Genomic DNA, 26194 nt, shown 5'->3' with positions numbered 1-26194 from the left:
TCAGTACGACCCCATGGCAGCTTCATTCCTGCTGCTGCCACGGGAACAGAGGCAGCGTGGAAGTGGCTCAAGGACAGAGACGACGGGTGTGCGCTGCGTCTGGCCGCCGACCTTCAGCACAGGCGCCCAGGTGGCTCAGGTGCTGGCGCTGGGTGCGCAGACGGAGACCGTCACCCACACTCCCCCTTCACACCACACTCAGAGGAACCAGGACAGGTAACTCACCTACGTGCAGAAGACAAAACCATAAAACCTCTGGGAAAAACAGGAAGAAAGTCTTGCGGTAGACAAAGATTTCTTAGGTTCTTAGATAGGACAGAAAAGCACAAATCTTGACAGAAAAAAATGGTAAGATGGACTTAACCATAATTCATAACTTCTGTTCATTCAGACGCTTCTGAGAAATGAAAACAAAGGCAAGCCAGAGACTGGGAGAAAGGACCTGTATCTTAGTAAAAGAGTCGAAGACTTGAAAGACTCTTCGTACAGGAAGACACACGCGTGACCAGAGAGCGCCCAACACTTGTGTGACCAGAGAGCGCCCAAAGGAAGGCTCGGCATCTTTAGTCACGGGGCAGGTGCAACCCAAAACCACAGGAGACAGTCCCCCAGGCACACCCCGAGGCTCAAACCTCAGAGACAGACAACTCCAAGTGTTGGGAGGAACTCCGGACACGCTCTCTCCAATCGCCGGCACCCTAACATGGTTCAGCCCTTTGGAAAGAGTTCTGAAGCCTCTTACGAAGGCAAACGTGCATGTTTCTTTTTTTCTTTTTCTTTTTTTTTTTTTTTAAAGATTTTATTTATTTATTTGACAGAGATAGAGACAGCCAGCGAGAGAGGGAACACAAGCAGGGGGAGTGGGAGAGGAAGAAGCAGGCTCATAGCGGAGGAGCCTGATGTGGGGCTCGATCCCATAACGCCGGGATCACGCCCTGAGCTGAAGGCAGACGCTTAACCGCTGTGCCACCCAGGCGCCCCTCGTGCATGTTTCTATCACCCATCAGCTCTGTCCCTAGAGATGTACCAGGAGAAACGACTGCACATACACGGTCAGACCTGCACAAACGTCACGGCGTCCGTACTCACGGCAGCTAGACACGGGAGCTGACGCAGCACCACCGACGGGCGCCTACAGCAGGCGTCCCCTGGAGCGCCTGGCTCAGCCACAGTGAAGACGACATACTGACGTCAGCACTAACCCGGGTTGATCTCACGAACAGTATGCTGAGCAAAAAAGGCCAACCACAAGAGCGCGTACTATGATTCCATCTATACGAGGTTCTGGAACAGGAAAAAACCCTCACGAGGGGAAAGAACGGACTGGATAACTACGTCACAAATCTAAAGAAATCAGGTCGGTAGTGGCTTCGAGGGTGTGAGTGCTAAGTGGTGTGAGGACACATTAAGCTGGACTGAAGTGCGTCAGACCCACGGAATGGGCACTTTCAACGGGTGTCTTTTATTAGGTGGTTGATTTTTAAATCTGTCTCCAATAAAGCATGCCTGGTATTTAGGAAGAAAGTTTAATCTGAGTTGACTCCATGATGCTTTCTTAAAAACATATTAAGTGCTGGGTTACAGCACAGGCATTCAGGAGGACACGGCAGCAGCCCAAATGCACTGTTCTGCCACTCTGAAGTTCCAGTCCCCATCCACACACACACACGACTCTTCTGTGGCCATAATTCTAGCAGAAGCACACAAAAGTAGCTCGGGATCAAACATGCGGATTCACTAAAAACACACACACTCAAGCTGTGCAGTCTCCTCTGCTGACAAGTCCGAGACCCTACGGCCAACGCGCATCCCCTGGCTCCCTGCTCCTCCGAGAAAGGAAATCCCTGTAACTGGGAGAGAAGACAAGAATTCCTCGGATCAGGAAGAGATTCAGCAGGAAGGAGGAGGAGCGCAGGGGATGTGGGCTGCAGGGGCAGGGTGGGGGTGCTGCCCAGGGCTCACGCAGCCCACAGCAGACACCCTTGCCTTCTACCTCCTGCCCTCCTGTTCCCCAGGGAAGGCTGGTGTGTGCGCCCCTGCCAGCTGGGACATAGTGGCCCCTCTCGTCTGCCAGGGCCCAGCGTGAGTGTAGGAAATAGCAGGGGCTCGTGGCACAGAGGGACAGAGAGGGCAGAGAGATGAGCAGAAGTCAGTGCTGTTGGAGGCGGGACAGGAGGTGCGCCACCTTCTCCTTCTCCTTCTCGGGTGGAGGCCACCAGGGCTGGCTGCAAAGGAACTGCTTTGAAGCTTGTGAGAGCAGAGTCAGCCTGCGGGGTCTGGAGTCTGTCCGTCTACAGTGGCCCAGATCCACGTCTGCAGCAAGCTCTCTCCCTGGCCAGCGGGTTTCGGGACCAGCACTCGGAGGGAGCAGCTGAACAAACACCCAGCTCATCCCCCTTTCCTAGGCCTTAAAATGAAAACACTCTACACAAACAGAAAATATTTCAAAAGCTCACTGCTGTCTGGGGCGTTCGTGTCTCCAAAGAAATGAAGGTTAGTGGCACTCGGCGAGAGCTAGAGCCTGCCAAGAACAAACGCCCGGAGCCAACAAAAACAGCCGAGCGCAGCTCCCGTGAAGCCACGTGAGCAGCCGCGTGTGGAGACTTCTGGGGCTCACGCGGCCCTCTCCTCGGCTGTTCTCTCTTTCATGAGTGTCGAGCAGAAGGAATCCCTCTCCCCCAGGAACAAAAGTAGGAGCCCAGACGCACCGATCAGCACCGATTAGCAGCTGCCCCACAGGAGCCCCCGTCCTCTCCTCCTCAGTTACGGGTACCCTCTGCTTCTTGGCAGATCTACTTGAGCCTTTTTTGGGAACAGTCACCACTAAGATCACATGGCCCTCCTCCTGACCCAGCTAACGCCCTCCCGGTCTCGGTCTAACACAGAGCCCATAATTTATCTCTCAGGAAAGAGGGGGAGGGGTTGTGGTGTGTCCGGAGAAGCAGAGGCGGGGGGAGGCCACCCTGAATGCCCCCGGCGCTGCCCCCACCCAGGTCCCAGCGAACACCCCCAAGTGTGGGGCAGCACACGGGCATCAACACACTCACAAGGGTTGATGAAGTCTGTAAAACAATTTCCAAACAAAACTTGGAGTTTTTTGTCCCTTGTTTATTTTAATGGAGGGGGGTGTTTATTTACCATGACACTTTGTTCAAGACAGAACAGAAAGTGTGACTTTTTAAAGCATGGCAAAAGTACTTCTGATTTGCCAACCGCCGAAGCTCACCCCAGTTATGAAGAGAATCACAGGAAAGCCCCTGTAGCTCCCAGCACACCGGTACCGATGAGACCAGAGCCATGACTCAGAGGCAGCGAGGCACCAGCCCAGAGGCCCAGCACCGCTCCCTCCTGCACCTCTCCTCTCCCCGGGGCTTCCTTCTGGCCCCTTGCCTGTGGAGCCGAGATTTCTTTTTTTTTTTAAAGATTTTATTTATTTATTCGACAGAGATGGAGACAGCCAGCAAGAGAGGGAACACAAGCAGGGGGAGTGGGAGAGGAAGAAGCAGGCTCACAGCAGAGGAGCCTGATGTGGGGCTCGATCCCAGAACGCCGGGATCACGCCCTGAGCCGAAGGCAGACGCTTAACCGCTGTGCCACCCAGGTGCCCCTGGAGCCGAGATTTCTAGCTGACACTCGGTTGGAAAAGCAGACATCTGCAGGCCCCGTGGATGGCTAGCTCCACATGGTGCACACCCGCACCCCTGACATTCTCAACGGTGCCCTAACGTTGCAGCGATACCAACACTCTGTTCTGAATGACCCCACATGCAGCTCACAGGTCAGACACAAAAATCAGTGGGTGTGGGATGCAGAGAGGAGAAAAGCCTCCTTCCCTGCGCGTGACAGGTGTGCTTAACCAGCTACTGGCGCAGCCGCTCTCCGCAGAGCAAAACACCACCACCCCAGGCCTCTCGGTGACCGGTGACCGCCACACCCGGGCTCAAGTGCGCTGCCCTCAAAAGCCTTTTGTGTCCCACTCCTGGGAGGTACTCAGTCCCCTTCCTTCTGCCTCAACCTTCCACCCTCCCCAAACGCACAGGACAGAGCTGGAGGGGAAACAGAAACGCAAACCAAGAGTATCTAAATCAGTCCGTATTCCTACTTTCTAGCAGTTTGGACAAAACACTTAATGGCAAAAGTGGTTGAAATCACTTTTTCATTCACTTGCAAACAGGTTGCTTACAGGACCTTCCTCTCGGTCAGAGAAGAGCCAGACCGTGCATCAAACCCTGGGGAAGCTGGGGGGCTGGGGGGCGCAGCACCATCAGGCCACTGAGGCAAGGCCCTGCTGGGTCCCACGTGTCTGCCGGGACTCTAAGGTGAAGGGGTGAGCACAAACGTCCAGCTCTGGAAGTGAGGGCTCCCGCGGTCTCCATGCAGTGAGGCCTCACGTTGGCCCCAGGCAGGCAGCCTGCGGGCACTCCAGCGACAGCAGCCCCCTGTCCACGGCAGCCCCATGTCCTCGCGCGCCCCGACGGCTCCAAGTCAGGTGTCCAAACACTTCTGCTTTCTTCCTGGGGAAATTCACTCAGAAAAGACCAACCAATTGAAAGTCCCTGCGAGCCTGCGACACTGTATTTTGGAGAGTCTCCCGCACACCAGTCCTGCTCCGGCTGACTCAGTAACGGCCGCCATCCCTGCTTTTCACCTAAATGCAGAGCCCTGTTAAAGGAGGCATGTTTCTTTCTTTTTTTTTAAAGATTTTATTTATTTATTCAACAGAGATAGAGACAGCCAGCGAGAGAGGGAACACAAGCAGGGGGAGTGGGAGAGGAAGAAGCAGGCTCCTAGCGGAGGAGCCTGATGTGGGGCTCGATCCCAGAACGCCGGGATCACGCCCTGAGCCGAAGGCAGACGCTTAACCGCTGTGCCACCCAGGCGCCCCAAAGGAGGCATGTTTCTGAACAGCAGCAAGACCACAGGGAACCACCAGCAGAGTGCAGGACACCCGAGACGTGGGGCAGGTGTGGACGGAGGAGCCCCCACGGCCACCTTCCCCACATCGCTGAGCCAGGCAGGTTTCACAGGATGACGGAACCCACTCGGTATAAACGTCTATTCAGTGGGTACAGGTGGGGCTACCTGTGTGGAGGGAAAAGGTGGGGACAGTCCAGGGAGTGACCCCCCGTGAAAGGAGAACAACTCTGGAGAATCTAAGTGTGTTGATGGAAGACCTCTCGGACTTGATGTGGGTCCGTGCCCTGGGTGACGTGGGCAAGGCCCTGCGCTGCTCTCTGATGGCCGAAGCATGACCTAGCCAGTCCCTGCAGCTAGACGAGCAGATACCATCATGCTAACACAAGCGGGTCCAGGGTCTGAGCTGCTTGTCCCCTCCAGCACCACCAACACCTTTACTGACCATGCTGGCCATCCAGAGAGCAGCAAAAGGCCACGGCCACGCAGGGTCTCAAGGACAGAAGGCAGCCGGCAGTCCTGGGCCAGACTTCATGCTCTAGGAGCCTGAGGCGTGTGCACCGGGAAGATCCCCGATCTTCTGTCAGGAGGACGGACAAAAGGGGGAAGCTGGGAGAGAAATGGCCACCAACTGAGGACACCCGCAACACAGACCTGCCCTGGGGCCCAGCAGAGGCCACCCATGCGTGGACAGAAGGACTAGGCCCCCGGAGCGCAGACCCCACACCTCCCCGCACACCGGCCGCCTTGGCCCCAGTTTGGCCTGCCCTCCCGGGCTAACAAACAAAATCACCCATTACCGAGTCTCCGAGGACCTGGGCAGCAGAGAGAAGCAGCCGCCCCCGGAGCTGCTGGGGGAACAAACACAACAGGGGGACTCCCAGAGGTGCCCCAGGACACGGGAGGAAAGGCTCCTGGGAGCCGAAACCCTAAGCTCTAACCCTAAAAGCAATCGTGAGCATGAAGTGTATGGCCACAGCCCAACAGGAAGGTCAGACTGTAACACGCACAATTACAAGAAACAGAAATCACAGAGAAATGAGCAAACTGTAGGAACGGACATTCACACACAAGAGACCCGAGAGGAAAAAACAAGACAGAAAAAAAAATTATGAGCTAATATTGAAAAATTCTTCTTATTTGAAAAAAACCTTGAGGCTGCGCTTTGGAAGAGAGCTCACCAGATTCCAGGAATGATTCTTGACAATCAGAAAAATACCAAATTCCAAAACTATGGGAAAAAATTTTATAAATCTTTAGTAACAAACATATTTTAAAAACCAACAAATCCCAGCTGACACAGAAAGAGTATCTGACAGAACCCAGCACCTGTGCACGAGGAAAGCTGTCAGCCAGCCAGGACGGAGCGGACCCCGCGGGCCCCGGGAGGCAAGGGCGCTGCCCTCACCCAGCGCAGCACAAGATCTGTTGGGTGCAGGGCGGCAGGAGCGGCGCGAAAGGCACAAGATCGGAGAGGAAGAAATAAAACTGCCGTCTGTGCAGATGACATGACTGTCTGTCTAGGAAGTCCTCAGGGATCCGCCCCGAAACGCGGAGCTCCAACGGAGTTCTGCAGGAGCAGCACATAAAAATGACCCTATTTCTTTACCCCAACAATGAACAAGTGAACGTAGAAATTAAGGCTGCAGTGTCTGTTTACACCTGCTTCAAAGAAAAGGGCATGTCGGCAAGAACCTGAGAGCACGTGTGCATGACAGTGGCGCCCTGAGAAGCACACGGTGCTGACGAAAGACGCCAGGAACAGCTACGTACGCGGAAGCCACGCTCCTCGAGCTTCCTGACACACTTTTGTTCAGGCGCTGCCACGACACCCTCTTCTAGGCAGGAGATTCCTGAACCTCGAAGGCCGAGGCCACAGCACACCGTCCAGGCAGGCGTGTGCTAACTGGTGGGTGCTGCGAGCAGGGCATCCCACGCGCAGGCCAAGGGGTGAGGCCCCTCGTGTGCTGGCAACACTCAGAGGCGAGGGCATCGCTGAGAAGCTGCAGGGGACGTGGGCCTGGCTGGCGTGTGAGAAAGTGCGCGAGGGCCCGCAGGGGTGGGGGGCCGACATTGCCGTGGACACGCTGGCTTTTGCTCTCTGGTCTGTTTGGTTGACTGCTGCACCCGCCCCCACCACCACCAGGCACATGAATGGACGAGCTCCAGCAGCCTGAGAGCTGCTCCTAGTGACAAACACTCGAAGCTCTAAACGCGGCAAGCCGCCTGCGTCCCAGGGGCCAACAAGTCAAAATGCAACCCAGCAAAGAGGCTTCAGAAGCCTTCTTCACGCAAAACACTTTATTCTGATGTATCGTCAGTACCGTCTTCACCTCAGACCGCAACCATCTTCTCCCGACCAGGCGCCCGCTCCCCTGACGTGCTCACCAGGAAAGGCCTGCCAAAGAAAAGGCAATCCAGAGAGCTGGGGAGGGCTTGCCACAGCCCCCTGCCCAGAGGCCCCCTGCGCTGGGTGACCAGAGGCAGCACTGTCAGGAGCAGGGACGATCAAAATCACGGCCAATAAGATGTTCCACACGAAGGCGCATGCCGAACGCCGTCGTGAAGAAACCCAACGAGCTGCGTGTTTAAGGGGGCGTCTACAAGAGAAGGGCCCTGGAACCTTCTAAAACGTCAAAAGGTTTGAACAGACATTTCACAAAAGAAACGAACGGCCATTAAACACGTGAAAGGCGCTCAACATCACCAGGCACCAGAGAAATGCAAATCAAAGCTGCAACGAGACACACTCTGCCCTGTTCAATAGTTAAGACCGAGACCAACAGCGTCCTCGTCGGCGAGAAGGTGGAGCGGCCGCGGCCTCCACCCAGACACAGAGCGGCCTCTGTGTTCGGAACGTTCTCTTCGGGAGAAGCACACCTCTACCTGTGACCAGTCAACTCCACCCTTTGGGATCTTCCCAAGAGAAACGGAAATACACACCCACAGAAGGACTCACATAAGAACGTCTGTGGTGCTTCCACTAAAATAACCCAGACAGGAAACTGCCCAAATGCCAATAAACAGCACTGTGCAGAAACAAATCGTGGCAAATTCACACATAGATAATAAAAAAAGAACAAGCCACCGACACAGAGAACACCACGGAGAACCGCGGGGTGCAAAGCTGCACACCAGAGGGCACCCGGTGTGATCTCACCTGCAGATCCGAGACCTGGGTGTGCCGGCTGGCGGAAGCGCCGCGGACATTCCGAGCGCCAGAAATGCTCGGTATCTTGACTGTGGCTACACAGTCGTCAGAACTCACCAAACTGCTCACTTTGTATATAACTTCCACACTGAAATCTTGGATTTCACTGTATGTAAGTTTTACCTCCATTTTTAAAAGCTGATCTATAAATATCTATAACAACAATATGGATGGATCTTAACAATGCCAAGCTTTAAAATATCACACAGCCCGATACTCTTTGTATAAAGATAAAAAAACTGAGATTTTTTTAATTGACTTTTTCAGATCTGTACAAATACCAGAGTTCAGCAGGGTTATGACACGGTGTGTGGCAGGGGGCGGATGTGCCGGGGGAGGTGGTCAGAGGGCTGGGCCGGCTCTAGTCCTAGATGGCAGGTTCACGGGCACTTATACGGTGCCTCCCCCAAGACACAGGTAGAGCGATGGCAGAAAGACCAAACAGACCCCACTCGACATGTGAGCGAGCGTCCTGAACTGAGGCTCATGACTGACTCAGTTTTCTGCCCGAGATCCTGAGGTCCACATTGAAAAAGATGAAGAAATCAGACCGGAAGCTAGGAAAGGTGACAACACCTGAGTCACAACATTCAGTACTTAGGGACAACCACGCAGGCCCCAGAAGAGAAGGAATCGTCTTAAACCTCAGGCAAGAAAGCAGAAAGAAAGGCTGAAAAGTAATGAGTGAGCATTAGAAATGAACCAAACCCACAAAGATCAGAAACTAAACAAACAGAGCAAAGGTGCATAGAGAAAGGTGCCACAGGCAGCGGTCAGACAAGGGCGCGGCCCCACACCCAAGGGCAGCACAGGTGCGCGGCCTGTCTCTGTCCTTTACTGAGGACGCCAACCCACCTCCTGGAAGATGGGGCATCCTCCTGGTGGTCCCCTTGGCCGTCCCCGCATGGGCCATGGGCCCAGTCTCCCTCCCGGGTGGTCCCCTGGTGAACCCTTGGGCCTGCAGCCCAGTCTCCCTCCCGGGTGGTCCCCTGGTGAACCCTTGGGCCTGCAGCCCCTGCCAGGCGCTGTGGCCATTCAGGACAGCCTGCTCCGTGGTGGCTAATGGGGCTCCCGATGCAGAGACCACGCTGCCACGGTCCCAAGGGAAGTGGGTGCAGACAGAGGTTCTCTGCTGTGGTGGCACCTGGCAGGGGTGCCCCTTGGAAGGGACGCTCTCGGAAAATCAGGGCCCCCAGATGAAGCCCCGTTCTAAGCCCTCCTTTCCACAGACGCCATATCTGCTCACCTCAAGGGGCCTGGAACTCCAGTCCCTGTCATGATGCACATAGTAAAGGCTACCTTCTTCAAAAGCGAGACTTTTTGTTTGCTTATCTTACTGCATCCCATGGCCAGGAACTACCAGGTCCTAAAAGAACCAGAGGCGCCTGCCCATCTGTGCCCCCAACCCCCTCGCAGGCAGATGTGCCCATCAGCCCCCAGGAAGGTGGACGGACTGTGTGCCACCCCTGCCCTGGTTAGCGAGGTGGTCACGCCAATCCCAGGGCAAAGCTCACCAAAATCTACCTCACTGATTTATTTCGACTAAACCCTGAGAACAATTCACGTTTCTAGAGCGGGGGCAAGTCTTCCTGGTCAGACTTCGGCAACACCATCTTTCTCTGACGCCCACGCCCAGAACGGAGGCACGGCGATGCCCAATCTGGCAACCTTCCTCTCTTGGCAGCATGGGCCACGTGGCTCTGTGCCCCCCCCCCGCCTCCCTCCCCACGGTTTCCGGGTCTGACCAGGCCAGGCATCCGACCTGCCCACCATGAAGGACACTTTCAGCGACCTGGTTGTCTACCTTGCCCTCTGCCAGCTCGGTGGCGACTGTGCTGACGGCCATCAGCAGCTTTACTGGGAGCCTCCCTGGTCTGCGGTTCTCGCCATTCTAAACCAGGCTCCACCCGGTCCAACTTGGCCTTCCTCCATTTTCTTTCCTGCCCTCCAGCAAACACAGAGAAAGCCTGGGAGGATACCGGAGAGGAAAGGGCGTCTTCAGCCCTCCTCTCTCCGTCTCCCGAGTCCCACCAGTGTTTACCTGGGGCTGTCACACTGGGAGCTCCCTGAGTACAGCGCTTCAGAAAGAGCAGCGCTAAAGGAGAAACAGAAAATCGCCACCTCCCTTCACCCCCAGGCCGTAGGAAGCACACTGCAGTGTGCTGGGTTTCGCTGTCTGAGGCGGGAAACTGTCTTTGCTCAGGAAAATGTTGGATGGACCATCTGAGAGTGAAAACAGGCCCCGGAGCGGGGTCTGCAAGGAGATGCGGGAACAAGAGGGAGTTTTATCTAAGAAAACAGGCAGAAGAGACAGGAGACGCCAAAGCAGCAGGACAGGCACTGCAGCCCCGGGGTTTGTCTCCAAGAGCAGGGCTGACTAACAGGTAACTTTTCACCACTTGCTCGCACAGGCACACGATCTCCCCAGACCTCCCCATGGACCCAGATCTTGTACAGAAGTTCCTGGTATCAAGAAAAAGGCTGAGCTGACATGAGATGACAAGAAGGTTTGTAGGTGAGCCATGGCTGACCTCGCGAAGGCCAACAGCAGCCGCCCAAGCAATGCCGTGAAGGCGTGGGTGCCCTGCACCCCCAGGCCCAGAGGCACTGGAGGGGAGACCACATACAGACAGACATTCTTAAAGCGTGTTTTAAAGTAAGTGAAAGGAATACCCACAGCTGAACACACGCTATCTATGCAATTATGCTTCTTTTCACCTGCTGTCGTCCTTCACCATGTGACTGAAGATGCTTCCTAAACGTTGTAGTCATTCCCGTATACCAACCACACATAAATCATTTTCAGAATTTGAGATCCCTACAAGTGAAGTCTAGGAGTCGAGGGCATGAGCATTTTTTAAGTTCTTGATACAAAATGCATAATTATGCTGCCGACACCCCCAATTCACGGTTTCCAAATATGGAGTATCTGCACTTCAGAAAACCCTCGTGTCTCACTAACGTAACTTGTGTTTCCTTGGTCACAAGTGACCGAAAGGTATGTTAGAGCCCACCTGCAGTCGGCTGTTCTGCCCTCCCCACTCCTGTCCTTCCGTCCTTCCCGACACACCCACCACCAGCCCTTCTCTGTGCTTTCTTGTCACTCATGGGCACTATTTCATCGAAGGGTGATCTTCATGTAAGTGTCTGTCCACGTCTTCCCAGTTTATGTGATTCTGCTGTGCAATTCTGCATTTTTATATTATCCTATTTATTAAAAATTAATGAACTCATTAAGTGCTACGGCAATTTAACAGCAAGAGCTCATGAGCCTTAACTTTTAAGTCTGATTATTATATATTAGAATAATGTTTTTCAAAAACCACACTAAAATGTCAGGTTATTTAACTATGCAATCACTACATATACACACACTTTAAAGAAAACAAAAAGTTACTTACTGAATCCAAAAAGCAAAGGTACGATCCTGAGCTCTGTGCTATTGCTTGATTTTTAGAATATCCAACTGTTTGAAAAGAAGAAAGAGAAAAGCTCTTCTGTAATTCAATTTTCAGAAGTCTTCTCTTTCCTAGAACTTAGGGTAATGGTGCCACAAGGGAGCTAAGAACGGTGCACACTACCAGGTGAAACACCAGGTCAGCTTTAGACGGAGCGAAAAGGAAGCAAACGGAAAACAGTGCTCCATCTTTAGGGGCTGAGACGGAAAGAGCCCACCCGGGACCAGCGTATTAAGGAGGGATTGCTCACTGGAGGAAAACAGGTTCAGCAACCATCTACTGAGTATAACACTAAGCTAAGCCATGCGGCATATTGGAAAAATGTCCCTGAATGGAAGTGCTTGAGTAGTGCTGGCGGGAATGCTGGTAAGTCAAGATATGGTTACCTGGGGAGGGGGTAACAGGTGTGTGTGATCGGTTGGTAAAAGCTCATTGAACTGGACACCGAGCAGTTGTCTGAGCACATCTCTCGGTGGCAGCTACAGCACTGCCAGTGTTCACCATGTCTGAACACGCACGTACCCTGTGACCCGGCGGCTCCCTCGCCAGGTGCAGACCCCACAGAACAGCCCTGCACGTTCACCAAGATGTGACGGTCCTCAACGTAGAATGGAAAAGCTGAGAACATACCACGGTGAGAATGAACCACACACATGGGTGCTATCCACACGGTGTTCAAGGGCAGCAAATTCATCTGGAATCGGGTGGTTGCCTTGGGAAGTGGGCAGGGACCGGAAGGGACACAGGGGGCCCCTGGGGTTGGAGATGTCAGCTCTTCATCGGGGCGCTGGTTACATGGCAGGCTCAGTTTGAGAACGTTAACTGAGCTGGCATTTAGGGTAAGTGCACTTTTTTGTATGGATGCTATGTTTTAATAATGTTTTAAAAACACTCTGCCTTCAAAGAGATTACAACTGAGTTGGAAAAAGTTAAATGATGACCTCTGGCTCTGTGCCAAATGAACGGTGCTGGGAGAAGCACCAGGAGGCTTATGAAGAGAAGGGGGTGAAGGGGGCCTGGGGCCGCTAGAACTTGATAAAGAGCAGACGCCAGAGCACACCCAGCAGTGTGGGGAGCGGCAGCCACGGGGCCAGGTCGGAGGGCAGGCCCAGCCCAGTAAGCCTTCTGAGGAAGGCGCGGCCGCAGAAATTAACACTGAGGCCGCTGAGTCTGGGCGCTGAGGCCGGGGGCAGGTTACAGGAGGTATTTAGAGAGGCCGAGGGGACCTCAAGGGGCACAAGATACACTCTCCCTAGAAAAGCGGTTACCAACACCTGAATCGAGTTAGCCGGCCAGTTACAGATTTGGGGCCACGGAGCAAAGTCGCACAAAGTGAAACAGATGTGTGCAGACATAAAGCAATAAATCCCTCCAGTAGTCACGCTCAGGCGACCTGAAGAACGTCTCGGTGGTGCCAGGGACACAGTACCACGTTGCCTTGGGCCACGCTGGAGCCCTCCCTGGTTTTCCACGCCAAGGACAGCGCCTCTCTGAGGCAGGGAGAGAAGGCTGCTGCTCCAGCCAACTCCAGCACCACTACCAGTCCCGCTGGGACAGAGGAACAGGAGCTCGCCCTGGCCTAGGTCACCCAGGCTGCGACCCAGAGCAGTGCCCTTGTGGAGGCTGTTTTCACGCAAGGTAGCAGCTCAGTCTCTAGCATTAATCCCAGAGTTTAGCCAACCCAAATCAGTTAGCAGAGCGGTCCCAGGTCTCCAAGAACCACAGGTGTAACAGGCAAGGTGAGGGCCCGGGGATGGATCGGCGGCCGCGCGGACACAGCTCTAGCTAGAGCTCCGGCATTACCGCCAGGCATGGCAGGCCCAGGGAACGGCCTCACGGGAGCAAAACCAAAGCGCAAGGGGCGCCTGGGTGGCACAGCGGTTAAGCGTCTGCCTTCGGCTCAGGGCGTGATCCCGGCGTTATGGGATCGAGCCCCACATCGGGCTCCTCCGCTAGGAGCCTGCTTCTTCCTCTCCCACTCCCCCTGCTTGTGTTCCCTCTCTCGCTGGCTTCTCTCTGTCAAATAAATAAACAAAATCTTTAAAACAAAAACAAAAAACCCAAAGCGCTGCACGAAGAAGACGAAAATGGGAAGAGGCAGTCCACAATCACATTTAAATGGGCAGGAGCTCTGTTTGAAAAGCTGCTTAGTAGAGTCAGGTTTCAGAAGGGGAAAAACTGAACCAGAATTTGGATAATGGAAGGAAAACGTGTCTCACTAAGGAAGCTGGAAGTTCCTCACAATGAGTCCTATGTTTGGCAAAGACAAGGAATTTGCTTTAATATTACTGCCTTGAAGAAAGTCAAATGTTCGTGCCGGGGCCTGATGTCTAGGGAGGCTGTCCCTTTGTGACGGAGCCGGTTGTCACGGTCACAGCAGGAAAAACGCAGCCAGCCTCACTCCTGGAGAGAAGAGGAAAGAACTGTGTTGTGTTTTCATTTCAGCAAGTGACTGCATTTTCAAGAAATGTTTTGCTCTGTTACGATATGAAATAATAAGAAATGAAGAAATAACTCAGCAGTCCTGAAAAAGGAAACACTGGATTTACGTCACCCAATGGTTGACATAACCTTTACTACATCAGGAAACATCACTGTAGGAAAATACGCTCCTCTGGACGTCGTCAAGTTAACTCCATTCCATAACTGTAACAGAGGGGCCCTGGATTCACCTTGCCCCCTTCAAAATGACAGCACGATGGCTTCATTTCCTCACACAATGACAACTGACTCTCTTGTTATGACAAAATGCATACGAATGTGATATGACTCGAGTCGTATCTCACCTACGAAGAGTATTTTACGAAAAACAGACTTGTGTTTAGAATGGAGATTAGACAAGCAAAGACACACCATCACCAAAATGCCCCCGACTTCCTTCATCAGCTACAGAAGATGCAAAACATCTTAACTAAAGAATATTTTAAAACGACATTCAAACTAGTTTCAGAAACTACCATTTGTTGACACGTATCTCAGAATCAAGTTGAAACAGATGTTCTACAATAACTGACTTCTCTCAAGTTTTCTATTTCAAACAATGAAAACAAGAAGTAATTTGGGAAAAAACGGAGTGTCTTCCAGATGCATGACGTAACGGTGAAGATCAAGATGCCAAGAAAGCGGCAGCTACCGAGCGGCTCTAGCGCCCACGCCTTCTCAACAACGGGCACGGGCACCTGCTGCCCGCAAAGGAAACCGAGGCACAGAGAGGTGGAGGGTGGGGCCCGCGGCCTGGTCCTCTGCCCCAGGAAGCAGGGCCACCGAGAGGCAATGCCAAAGACTGTGGTCTTTCAATATAAACTTAGAAAAAGCTTTCTTTTAAGTGACCAATTTTAACAACTATTTCTAGTTTTAAATTTTATCTAAAATGTTTACACTCTGCCGCTCTCCTAAGTAGGACACGGGGTGCTGTTTGTGAGGGACGTGGTGTGGGGTCGGGGGCACTCTCTGCGAGAGAAGTGTCTGTTTCATTCTGTGAACTCAACTGCTTAACTCACCTCCACCAACACCCGCCCTCTCCTTGGCCCAGGAACATAAAGACAGACTCAGTGCTGGCAGGAAGCTGCAGGAGCTGAAGGCAAGAGTGCTGGGAGGACAAGCATCTGGGCCACCGCCACGGAGCAGCGCACTGCTTTGTGGGGAGCCAGTGTTCAGACAGTGTGCTGTTCGAGGGTGGACCCCCAGGAGCTCAGGAAGAGACAGCCTGGGCTCATTTGCCCTCTGTGAACCCTGAGTAAACCAGCGAGTCCTCCAGGGCCACCTGCACCTGCCCCATAGGACCAGGCGCAAACTCAAGTGAGGTCATGCTGGGGGCACGCTCGCGAGAATCAGAAGTGAGGCCAGGGGAGCCACCTGACCACCAAAACTGGCAGAAAAGAGCAGAGAGAGGAAACAGGATGAAGGGACTTTGGGGGCAAGAAGCATCTGGGAAGAGTGGGTGTCTGTCCTGCTCACACCTCTCCCACGAGCTCTGCTGAAGCATAAACCCTACCCCACGCCCTGACCCACCACCTGCTCACCCTGAAAGGAAAGTCACACGCCAGTCTGAACAGGACTCACAGCAGAGCCAACAGAGCCCTGGCTCTACAGCAGGGGACCCAGAGGGATCCCAAACCTCCACCCTGCCCACCCTTGAAATGGGATGAGAGCTACAAAACTCCCTGAGGACCGCGCCCATGATGGTGTGGGACCGACGCCACGCCACTCCTGAGGCTATTTTAAAGCAGTGGTTCCGGGGTGCCTGGGTGGCTCAGCGGTTAAGCGTCTGCCTTCTGCTCAGGTCATGATCCCAGGGTTCTGGGATCCAGCCCCGAATCAGGCTCCCCGCTCATCAGGAAGCCTGCTTCTGCCTCTCACACTCCCCCTGCTTGTGCTCTCTCTCGCTGTCTCTCTCTGTCAAACAAATAAATAAAATCTTCAAAAAAATAAATAAAGCAGTGGTTCTCAACTGTGGATGCACCCAGCATCTCTCAGGAGGCATCCACAATCCAGTGCAGAGGCTGCACCCAAACTGACTACTCAAGAGTATCTTAGGGTGGGACTCGGGCTCAGGCATCAGGACTCCCAAAACTTCACAGGCACTTCTAACATGCAACCAAAGTTGAGGCCCACTATTTAAAGAAGGACAGACTCCTACAGCCTGGAGGGGCCTGTCCACCAGCTCCAGCCTCACCATCTGGCCTACCTCCTCCTTCAACCCAGCAGTGTATGCAGGCATGCCAAGTCTTATACAAAAACTTTGAGTGAAGCTAAAGGAAGCCCAATATATTACAACAAAAGCTAAGAATGCAAGCTAATCATTCAGTATAAAAACAGAGGGTGCGTGAAAAGCAAGTACACCCTGACCCAGGATTATAAAATTTCAAAACTCAAAACATAAAGAGAAAAATCTTAAAAACTTTCAAAAAAGAAACCTTTGAAGAGTCAGACTGACATAAAATTTCTTATCAAAACCAGAGGACACCAGAAGATAACGAGGCAATCCTTCAAAATTCTAGGGGAAATGATTTTGAACCTAGAGTTCTATACCCAGCCAAACTGTCAGTTGAGCCTAAGTACAAAAGGAAGACATTTTCATATATGTAAAAACTCAAAATATTTTACCATCTACATACCAGATATAGAAAATGTACTTTAGGGAGTACTCCAGCAACACAAAAAAGGAACATGTAAAATGAAAACTAAGTAAAGGAAAAAGAGAAGGGGAAAAACCCTACCAACAGCAGGTATGTAGAAAGTAAAACAGAATAAGGCAGAAGGTCTTTAAAGGCCCCACAGATCCTGACAGTTGGGAGCTCCCAGGCACAGCACGGAGCCGGAAGCAGAGGGCTTCAGTTCTCTGAGTCTAACCCACCCTGCGGTCTGCAGTGAGCAGCAACTGTCAGGACCAACTTAACAGTAAAGCACGTAAAACAATGAGATATTGAACCGAGTGTGGAGATTATGCACCCTGACAATAAGACTGTGTTATAACAAACAAAAGCCCTGCAGGGAAATGAGAAGTGCAGTGCAGGACACTTCAGTGGCCAAACATTTCCTCGTTCACAGTGAGTACTAACCGACACTATGTGAATAAAACCAACTAAGAACCAAAAAACACTGGTTGTGTCTAGGGTGTGGTGCTTCTGTGTTTCACTGGAGACCATTCTGTCTGAATTTCTTGTTATCACATGCTGGCATTCCAAAAAATCGTCATTACTCAAAGCAGACATTTGTGAGAATGAGTAAATGCTTTTTTTCTGTCACGTACACAGGCTGTAGGGCTGGTTTATATGGGAGTTTGAGACAAAGGCCGCTGAGCTGCTACGCACGATTACTGCTTACAAGACGCTCCATCAGCAAGTCCCTGAGCCAGACGCCAACCAAGCACCAAAAAGCTACAGATCAATTTTCCGTATGTCCATAGATACAAAACTCCTAAAGGAAACTCAGTAATTGTACTGTATAAAAATACTATCATGTCCTTGCTGATAGTTCTAACACTGCTAATTGTTAAGAAAAATACTAGAATAACTTACTATGATAAATATGTTAGGAGAAAAAAAATAAGCAATCACCTTAACAGGTACCTAAGAGACATTTAATAAAATTCTATACTGATCCCTCATTTCCTGAAGGCTTACTAAGTTAGGAATCACAGCTTAACTCAAGAAAGGCATCTGTCAGAAAGCAATAGTCGGGGCGCCTGGGGGGCGCAGTCGTTGAGCGTCTGCCTTCGGCTCAGGGTGTGATCCCGGCGTTCTGGGATGGAGCCCCACGTCAGGCTCCTCCACTATGAGCCTGCTTCTTCCTCTCCCACTCCCCCTCCTTGTGTTCCCTCTCTCGCTGGCTGTCTCTATCTCTGTCGAATAAATAAATAAAATCTTAAAAAAAAAAAAAAAAGGGAAGCAATAGTAAATATCAGACTTAACATTGAAACACTAGGAACATTCCCTCTATGTCAGGAACAATACAAGGATTCCACAATAATAGGATTCCACAGTGTTCTAGACTTCTTATCCCAATAAAAAATATGAAAAGTAAAGTATAAATTAGAAAAAAGAAACAGAACAATAATGGGGGTGCCCGGGTGGCTCAGTTGTTAAGCGTCTGCCTTCGGCTCAGGTCATGATCCCAGAGTCCTGGGATTGAGCCCTGTATCGGGCTCACTGCTCAGCGGGGAGCCTGCTTCTCCCTCTCCCACTCCCCCTGCTCCTGCTTTCTCTCTTGCTGCCTCTCTCTCTGTCAAATACATAAATAAAATCTTAAAAAAACAAAACAAAACATGTATTGAGGATTAGACTGCTTACATACACTGAGATAACATAAGAAACTGAGTTGGATAAGACAGTGCACGAACAAACCAGTAGTCCACCCCACCCGCCTAGTGCCAGCACCAGAAGTGCCTGTGAAACAGAAGAAAACCCTAAGTCTCTGAACACCTGATTTAAAAACCACAGGCACCTCTACAGGAGACAGGAGGAGGCTGTACCCTGGCATGGAAGGAAACCCAAACACCACAGTCCAGGGACTCACTTGGGAAGAACTTCGGGGTTCTGTTCTTTTCTCCAGCCACCACTGTTCAGGTGAGCCGACTGCCCATCCCCCCCGCCATTACTGCGAAACAGAAGAACATCAGGTTCAAGAGGCACCATCAGGGTGGGGAGGGGCTGTTCCCACAAACAGAGAAGACCAGCTGTCTCAGGCCTTCTCCTTCTCTTCTCCACACCCACTCTGAAAAGGGAAGGAACCTCATGGAGCAAAGGAAGATGGAAAGGGAGAAAGAAGGGAGCAAGGAAAGCAAGAGAGAGAGCAGGAGAGCAGAAGCCGTACGGGAAGGTTACCTGAGGGGCAAGCTCACCTGTCCGGGAGGGGGCTGGGGGCAGCAGACAGGGGCTAAAGGAACGGCTGTGCACCTTGTGATGACATTTCTTCATCACAGGGGCCACTGGCCCACACACAACTGTGCCAGATGCAGACACGCAAATGGTGAAGGAACTCATCACCACAAGAAACGTGGAAAGTCCTTCGGGCAGAAGGAAAAGACAGCAAAGGAAATTCTGGATCTAGACAAAGAGCCGTGGAAATAGTAACTATATGGGTGAACGTGTGATTCTCCTTCTCACTGCGTATGTCTCTTTAAAGTTAACACTGGTGTCCTGTGGGGTTTACAGTGCAGGTAAAGTAAAGTGCAGGACAATAGTAGCAGAGAGAGCAGAGGGGAGAAATGCACAAATACCGTTGTAAGACCCTCACACTACACGTGAAGATACAGGTGGACATCTGAAAGGCTGAACTCAGTAAACTGAAGACGTAAGCTATAACCCCAAATCAACCACTAAAATAGCAGAACAGAGAATTATAGCTACTAAGCCGATAGGAGACAAAATAGAACCATCAAGAACGTGACTGGAGTTAGGCTTCCAGAATGACAGTACGCAGAGCCCCATAGACTGGCTCAACGGCCTAAACAGAAACCGGTGGACATCATAAAAAAAATGACCACCATTTATAATCTCGAAAAATGGCCCCAAGGATATACAGCAGTTGAAGAAATATTTGCTGAAGAAAATGACTAAAACTCAGTAAGAACAGTGAGAGTCTGTGGTACTTGAACCAAGACCTGCTCCACCCCTCCTCAGGGAGCAATCCCCTCCCCCTTCCCCAGCTGGAGGCTGGGGTACCCACACTGTCCCGGGAGCCACAGGACATCAGCACTTCTCATCCTGACTGCAGGCACCTGGTGCTGAGGCTGAGGCCCAGACACGTGACATTGAAAAGTAGGGCTCCCTTCTTCACCCAGCCCCCACCCTGGCACGGGCACCGTCTACCTTGGCTGTGGTATCACCAAGAATACTGGGACCCCCAATGCCCTTGCCCGGGTTCGTGGTGAAGGTTCCTGCCCACTCCCCATGCCCTTTGCGATAGGGTGTGGAGAAGTCTATGTGCAAGGGCACCGTCAAGCTCTGGAGAGAGGCAGCTGGTAGACGGGATGGGAGACATGGCAGTCAAGGCCACAGGGCAGTGGGGTGACATATTCAAAGCACTCAAAGAGAAAAGCTGTTAACCAAGAATCCTATATCCAGAAAAGCTATCTTTCAAAAATAAGGAGAAATTAAGACATTCCCAGATAAACAAAAACTGAGTGACTTTCTAGCTAGCAGATCTGCCTTACAAAGAATACTAAAGGAAGTTCTTTAGGCTAAAAAGATTGACCTCAAGGAACTCCAGGGAGTACTTCAAATCCATTACAAAAACAAAAACAAGAACAAAAAACAACAAAGGTAATTATCAATTATAAAAGACAATATAAATATATATCTCTCCTTCCCTCTTTTAACTGATTTAAAAAACAATTGTATAAAACAATATGTAAGTAATGTACGGTTAGGTCTGTAACATACAGAAATTCTTTATCTGGCAACATAATCCTTCAAAAATGAAGGAGAAATTAAGACATTCCCAGATAAACAAGGGCTGAGGGAGCTCTTACTAGTAGACCGGCCCTTGCAAGAAATGCTAACGGGCTGTAACGAAAGTGCGCTGGACGAGAACCTGAAGCCACACAAAGGAGTCAAAGATGCTAATAAAGTTTCCTACACAGATAAATAGAGAAGCCAGTATTGTTCTATTTTTACTTTGAATTTTTTCCTATCTGACTTAAAAGACAAATGCATTGAGCAATGATTATAAATCTATGTCAACAGCTGCACGATATTGATGTAAACCGTGACGACAACCTACAGTGGGAGGTACAGAACTGTGTGGGACAGGGCTCTATACACTACTGAAGCTAAACTGGTGTTAATTCAAACTAGGTTGTTACAACCTAGTAATCTCCGCAGTAAGCTCTAAGAAAATAACTTACAAATACACATGATAGGAAACGCACACTAGAAATAATTAAGCACAAAAGAAAGCACTAACGGAGGGCTATGGAAAAAAAAAGATGTAAGACGTACAGATAAAAACAACAAGATGGTAAAAGGCCTTTTTTGTCACTAATGACTTTAAACGTAAATGGATTAAATGCTCCAATTAAAAGGCAAAGACCGGGAGAATGGATTTTGAAAACACACGATCCACTTAAATACTGTCTGTAAGTGATTCACCTTAGATCCAAAGGCAGACAGGAGTTAAAAGTGAAAGGATGGAAAAATATATTCCATTCAACTAGTAACCCAAAGAGTACTGGAGTGGTTGGTTATTCTGAGACCAGGCAAAATAAACCCTAAATCAAAAGTGCTACTAAAAACAAAGAACGTTCTATATTGATAAAAGGGTCAATCAAGAAGACACAACAATTATAAAACTATAGACATCTAACAAGAGAGCCCCAAAATAAGTGAAGCAAAAACTGACAGAATGAAAGAGAGAAAAAGATAGTTTTGGGGCGCCTGGGTGACTCAGTCGGTTAAGTGTCTGCCTTTGGCTCAGGTCATGTTCTCAGGGTCCTGGGATGGGGTCCTGCATCCGGCTCCCTGCTCAGCGGGGAGCCTGCTTGTCCCTCTGTCTCTCCCTCTGCCCCTCCCCGCTACTCATGCTCTCTCTCTCTCCACTCTCTCAAACAAATAAAACCTTTAAGAAAAACAAACAAAAAACAACAAAAAAGAAACCTTCCAACAAAAAACCTTCCAACCAGATGGCTTCACTGATGAATTCTACCAAACATTTAGAGAATCACACCAATCCTTCCCACTCTTCCAAAAAAACAGAAAAGGAGGACACACCTAACTCACTCTGTGAGGCCAGCATCACTGTTCCATAGCCAAAGGCATCACAGGAAAGGAAAACCACACACCAACATCCCTTACAAATATATACGCAGAAATCTCCACAACAGACAAATTTATACATGAAACTTCGATTAGTGGTGGTGCAGGGCTGGCGGGTGCAGGGTATGGAACACCAGGTCCCTGTCTCAAGTGATGACAATGTTCTCAAACTGATGTGGGGTGGCTGCACAAATCTGTGAATACATTAAAAACCACAGGACTCTATACTTTGATGGGTGAACTGTGTGGGATACGAATAAAGCTGTTACAGTAAACATAACTAGTGTAGAGACCAGGTCAAAGGTGAAGAGTGTCGGATTCGATGTGCTGTGTACAAGACTCTACCAGGAGGCACTACCCGTTAAAGGAGGTACCCTTCAACAAATGGGTTACCGGTTTAAACAGATGGAAGACATACATTATGTTAACACTAGCCAAACAAAGCCAGAACAATGTAGACTTCAGAGCAAAGAAAATCAGCAAGATCAAGAGGGTTATTTCACAATGATGAAGGGTCAATTCTTCATAAAAACCCTAAGTGATAACAGAGTTTCAAAATATTGTTAACCCAAACTGACAAAACTACAGAGAGGAACAGACAACTGTACAGAGTTAGAGATTTCAATGCCCTCTTTCAATAACTGACAGAACAAGCAGACCCCAAATCAGCAACATGGCAGATTTAAACCAGACTGTCCTCAGCTTGAGCTGATTCACGTTTTTAGAAAACTCCATCCAACACCATCAGCTACACGACCTTCTCAAGGGCACACAGAACATCTGCCAAGACAGGCCACGCATTCAAGACCAACAAAGCATGCTCTCTTACACAGAGGAGTTACATTAGAAATCCATAACAGAATAAATCTGGAAACCCTCTCGAGTATTTGGAAACTAAATAACATACTTCAAAACAATCCATAAATAAGAAAAAATTTTCCAAAGAAAATTAGAAGGTGTTTTGAAACTGAATGAAAATGAAAAGAACAGATCAATGTTGCTAAAGTGATAGCGAGAGGGGACTTCATATCACAAAATGCCCTTATTAGAAAAGAAGAAAGGTCTCAAATCAATGACTTTAGTTCCACCTTGAGAATTAGGAAAAGAACAGGGGTGCCTGGGTGGCTCAGTCAGTTGAGCAACAGACTCTTAAGTTTCAGCTCAGGTCCTGATCTCAGGGTCATTGGGGCTCTGGGCTCAGTGGGGACTCTGCTTGAGATTCTCTCCTCCTCTGCCCCCCCCCCCCCCCCCCCGTCTCCGGCCTGTCCCCCCCCCACTTGAATATGCTCACACGTGTGCAGCTCCCTCTAAAATAAAAAAATAAATAAGATCTTTAAAAAAAAAAATTAGGAAAAGAATAGATTAAACCCAAAGTAAGCAGAAGAAAGAAAATACAGATCAGAGTGGAAATAGAAACCAGACAAAATAGAAAAAAGAAAAACAGTATAGAAAATCAATGAAACCAAAACTAGTTCTTAGTAAGACTTTTTAAAAACTGGACAAAAATCTAATGTCACAAGAAAAGAACTTTAAGAAGTAGACGTGACTAATACTAAGATCAATCACACTAAAAATAAAAACACCCAACAGGTTTTTCTTAGGTTGAATAAATATAAAGTACGCGTGGTGGTCTCATACAAATCGTTACCAAAGAATAAGCAATTTCGGTGTCCTGGATTTTTAATAAGTGATAAACTTCATTATTCAGGATACTTTTCACCAGGATTTGAAAATGAAATTATTATGAAAGTTAATAAAAGAAAACCTTATTTGGAGCAGAGTCAGGAGGCCGGCAAGGGAAGCTCTGCGCCCAGCACTGATTATCAATTACAGACCCAACAGGAAGAGAGGCACCTTACAGGTGGGTACCGCTTTACTAACCCAGCTCCTGGACGGAAGGTTTCCCGCTGCCCCAGCAACAGCCCAGCCAATGAGAAGCCACCATACTTCCAGCTCCCAGTTTTCTCCAATAGACTTTCTGTTTACAACAGCCTCCCCCCCCCCCCCCCCCCCCCCCCCGCGCCAAAAGCCGCCTCCTCTCTTACTCTCCCGACCTGCCTGTGGTTCTGGTAGAACTTGCGTGTCCTGGGGTGGGATTCTTTCCTAATGCCTGAGCACCCCCCCCTTTCCTGGTAAAATAGTTGGCAGTGTTCCTTTTAAGGTTAACGGTGTTTCGGTACCCAAGTCACAAGAAACCGTTCCTTACAGCTAAACAGTGAACCAAACAGGGTCACTAACCTCCTCGGGGTGAAGCAGAATCGTGCCCTCCAATGACGACGGGGATGCCAGAACCTTCCAGCTTCACCTTCCATTTGTCAATGATAGCCGCAGACTTATCCTGAAAGCACGAGGACATTGGCGGTTCAGGAAACTTGCTCACAACGGTCGGCTGTGAGTCATGCTAGGGCTCAGGCACCAACGGGGAGTTCCCAAATACCTTACTGGCATCATTAAAAACCGAGAGCTCCATGGCGCCTTCGAAGTCCTGCTGCAAAACAGACTCCAAGCACTCATCCAACCACAGCTCTGCGTTGTGGACCGGGAGGATGACGGACTGCAAGTCAAGAGGAACGGGTTCGCATCCACACCGTGCAAGCGAACGCCTTTTCCTCCGCTCCCGTTTCCTCCCCCATCACCACTGGGCACGACCCCGGGCTCCTCTCCGAAGGCCGAGCCTGACTCATAGAAGAGCCCGGAGCAAGGCTTGCAGAGAAGGAACGTGCCCCCAGAACAGAAGGTGCCCATTCCTTCTCTCCAAGCGCGTAAGTTCTTGCGCTCCGCAAGATGTATTGTCTCAGATTTCCCTGAATTGGTCTCCTGGATACTTTCGAAAAGCAAACGAGAATCTGAAAGGCACCAAAAATTTTCCCAGTTCGAAGTGTTTTCCAGTCACTGGTCGGAAACGTCATTTTCGTTGAAACAAGCATCTGTGTATCTTCCAACCCACTCATGAAAATAACCTATTGGTCCTTTTCTCGGTGGAATAAGCACTCTCGGTAAACTATGAAGTTAGGGAAACTGCAACACAACTCTTTTTAAGTCCCTGGACACGTGCTTTAACCGAGCATGGGGTGGGCGCTGGGAAAAGGCGGGTGGCCTCCATCTCCCCTCCGTCCTCTGCTCTCCTTATTTGGGAGTTCGCTGCGGGCCTTCTCTCCTATAGCCCGGGTAAAACAAAAATGTCTAAAGCGTATGGAGTAAAACCAGGGAAACCTGACTGCCAACAAAAGGACCGATCCCAGGAATTGTCTTAATTCCGTCCCTCACCACGTCAAGCAATTACAGAATACCCAGATAGAAACCCTTGAGACGACACCCTACTGGGGGTGGACAAATGCCTCGACAAGAAAACAGAAGCATCCATCATCCCGGTGTGTACAGTACAGATGCAGACACGCACGCGTGGCGCCTACATGCACGTACGTGTGTGTGTATTCGAGAGCGGGCAGGATGATAAAAATACCGAATACGGTTTCGAAAGCTCATAGATTCAATCAAGTTCTTTATTCTAGGATCTGATTCAACAGTGATAACCCTTCTCGAATTTATGTTACCAAAAAAGTGGCTACCTATTTATTTTAAAGGAAACATTATTCTTTAAAAGAAAAGAAAAAGAATTTTTTACTGTTCTCAAGATCTACAACATAAAACATAACGCGAATCTCCGCCCCAGGTGGGCCTTGATTAACTTCCTGGGCTGCAGGTTGCTTCGGGCCGAGACCCTCCCACGCACGCCCCCGGGCAGTGCTGACCCGCCGCGGCGAGAGCTGGGGGAGGGCAAAGGAGGAGGGGCGGAGGCGGCCCCCGCGGCCCCGGCACCTACCACGTGGGGCGCGGCGGCGGCGGCGGCGGGGTCCCCGCTGGCCCGCATGGCCACGCGCTCCTCCAGCCACCCCGCCCTTTGAGCCCGTGGCGCTCCACCGCCCACGTCGGCCTGCGGCGCGTGCGCGGGCGGCCAGCCGAGGCCGGGGCTCATCCGATTGGCGCGGAGAGCCATCGATCGGCGGGGAGTGGAGAGGAGCGGCCTAGAGAGGCCGGAAGCCCGGGCCTGGGGCGGGGGAGGGGGCGGGCCTGAGGGGGCGGACCCGGGAGACGGGCGGGGAGGGGAGGAGTCGGGCGGGTGGGACGGGGGGGGCGGGGCAGAAGAGGATAGAGCGCACGGAGAGGGGCGGGCTCCCCGAGGAGGAGTGGCAGGGGTGGGCCCGGGGAGGGATAGGGGAAGGGCGGGGGGGGGCGGGCCCGGAGGAAGGGGGGGCCAGGGGCGGGTCGGGGTGGAAAGGGGAGGGGCGAGTCCGTGGGGGCGGGGAGGAGGCGGGTCGGTGGGGGGAGGGGCATGCCTCTCGGTGGGGGTCGGT

The 26194-nt window shown here is 50.9% G+C and overlaps 1 protein-coding gene across 10 annotated transcripts in view; it reads right to left on the bottom strand.

Annotated features, from left to right (window-relative positions):
* B3GNTL1 (UDP-GlcNAc:betaGal beta-1,3-N-acetylglucosaminyltransferase like 1) overlaps positions 1–25764 on the bottom strand; it is a 121874-nt gene extending 96110 nt beyond the window's left edge. For 5 of the 10 annotated variants that reach the window (XR_008961309.1, XR_008961310.1, XM_057318232.1 and 2 more), the window contains exons 1-4: positions 25663–25757; positions 24277–24393; positions 24078–24177; positions 11527–11591 (exon numbers count right to left, since the gene is read on the bottom strand). Coding sequence is in view for 6 of the 10 variants with exons in the window: in XM_057318232.1 (XP_057174215.1) it covers positions 11527–11591; positions 24078–24177; positions 24277–24393; positions 25663–25710 (330 nt within the window). In the remaining 4 variants the exon portion in view is untranslated. Of the gene's footprint in view, positions 1–11526; positions 11592–24077; positions 24178–24276; positions 24394–25662 lie in introns of all 10 variants that reach the window. The other 5 variants (XR_007187817.2, XR_007187826.2, XM_057318236.1 and 2 more) reach the window with 5 other exon arrangements.
* Positions 25765–26194: the final 430 nt, after the last annotated feature.

Source organism: Ursus arctos, unplaced genomic scaffold, assembly GCF_023065955.2.
Source record: "Ursus arctos isolate Adak ecotype North America unplaced genomic scaffold, UrsArc2.0 scaffold_24, whole genome shotgun sequence".
Classification (NCBI taxonomy): Eukaryota; Metazoa; Chordata; class Mammalia; order Carnivora; family Ursidae; genus Ursus; species Ursus arctos.
Note: the sequence above shows the minus strand (reverse complement) of the source record. Positions and strands in the feature narration are given on the sequence as shown.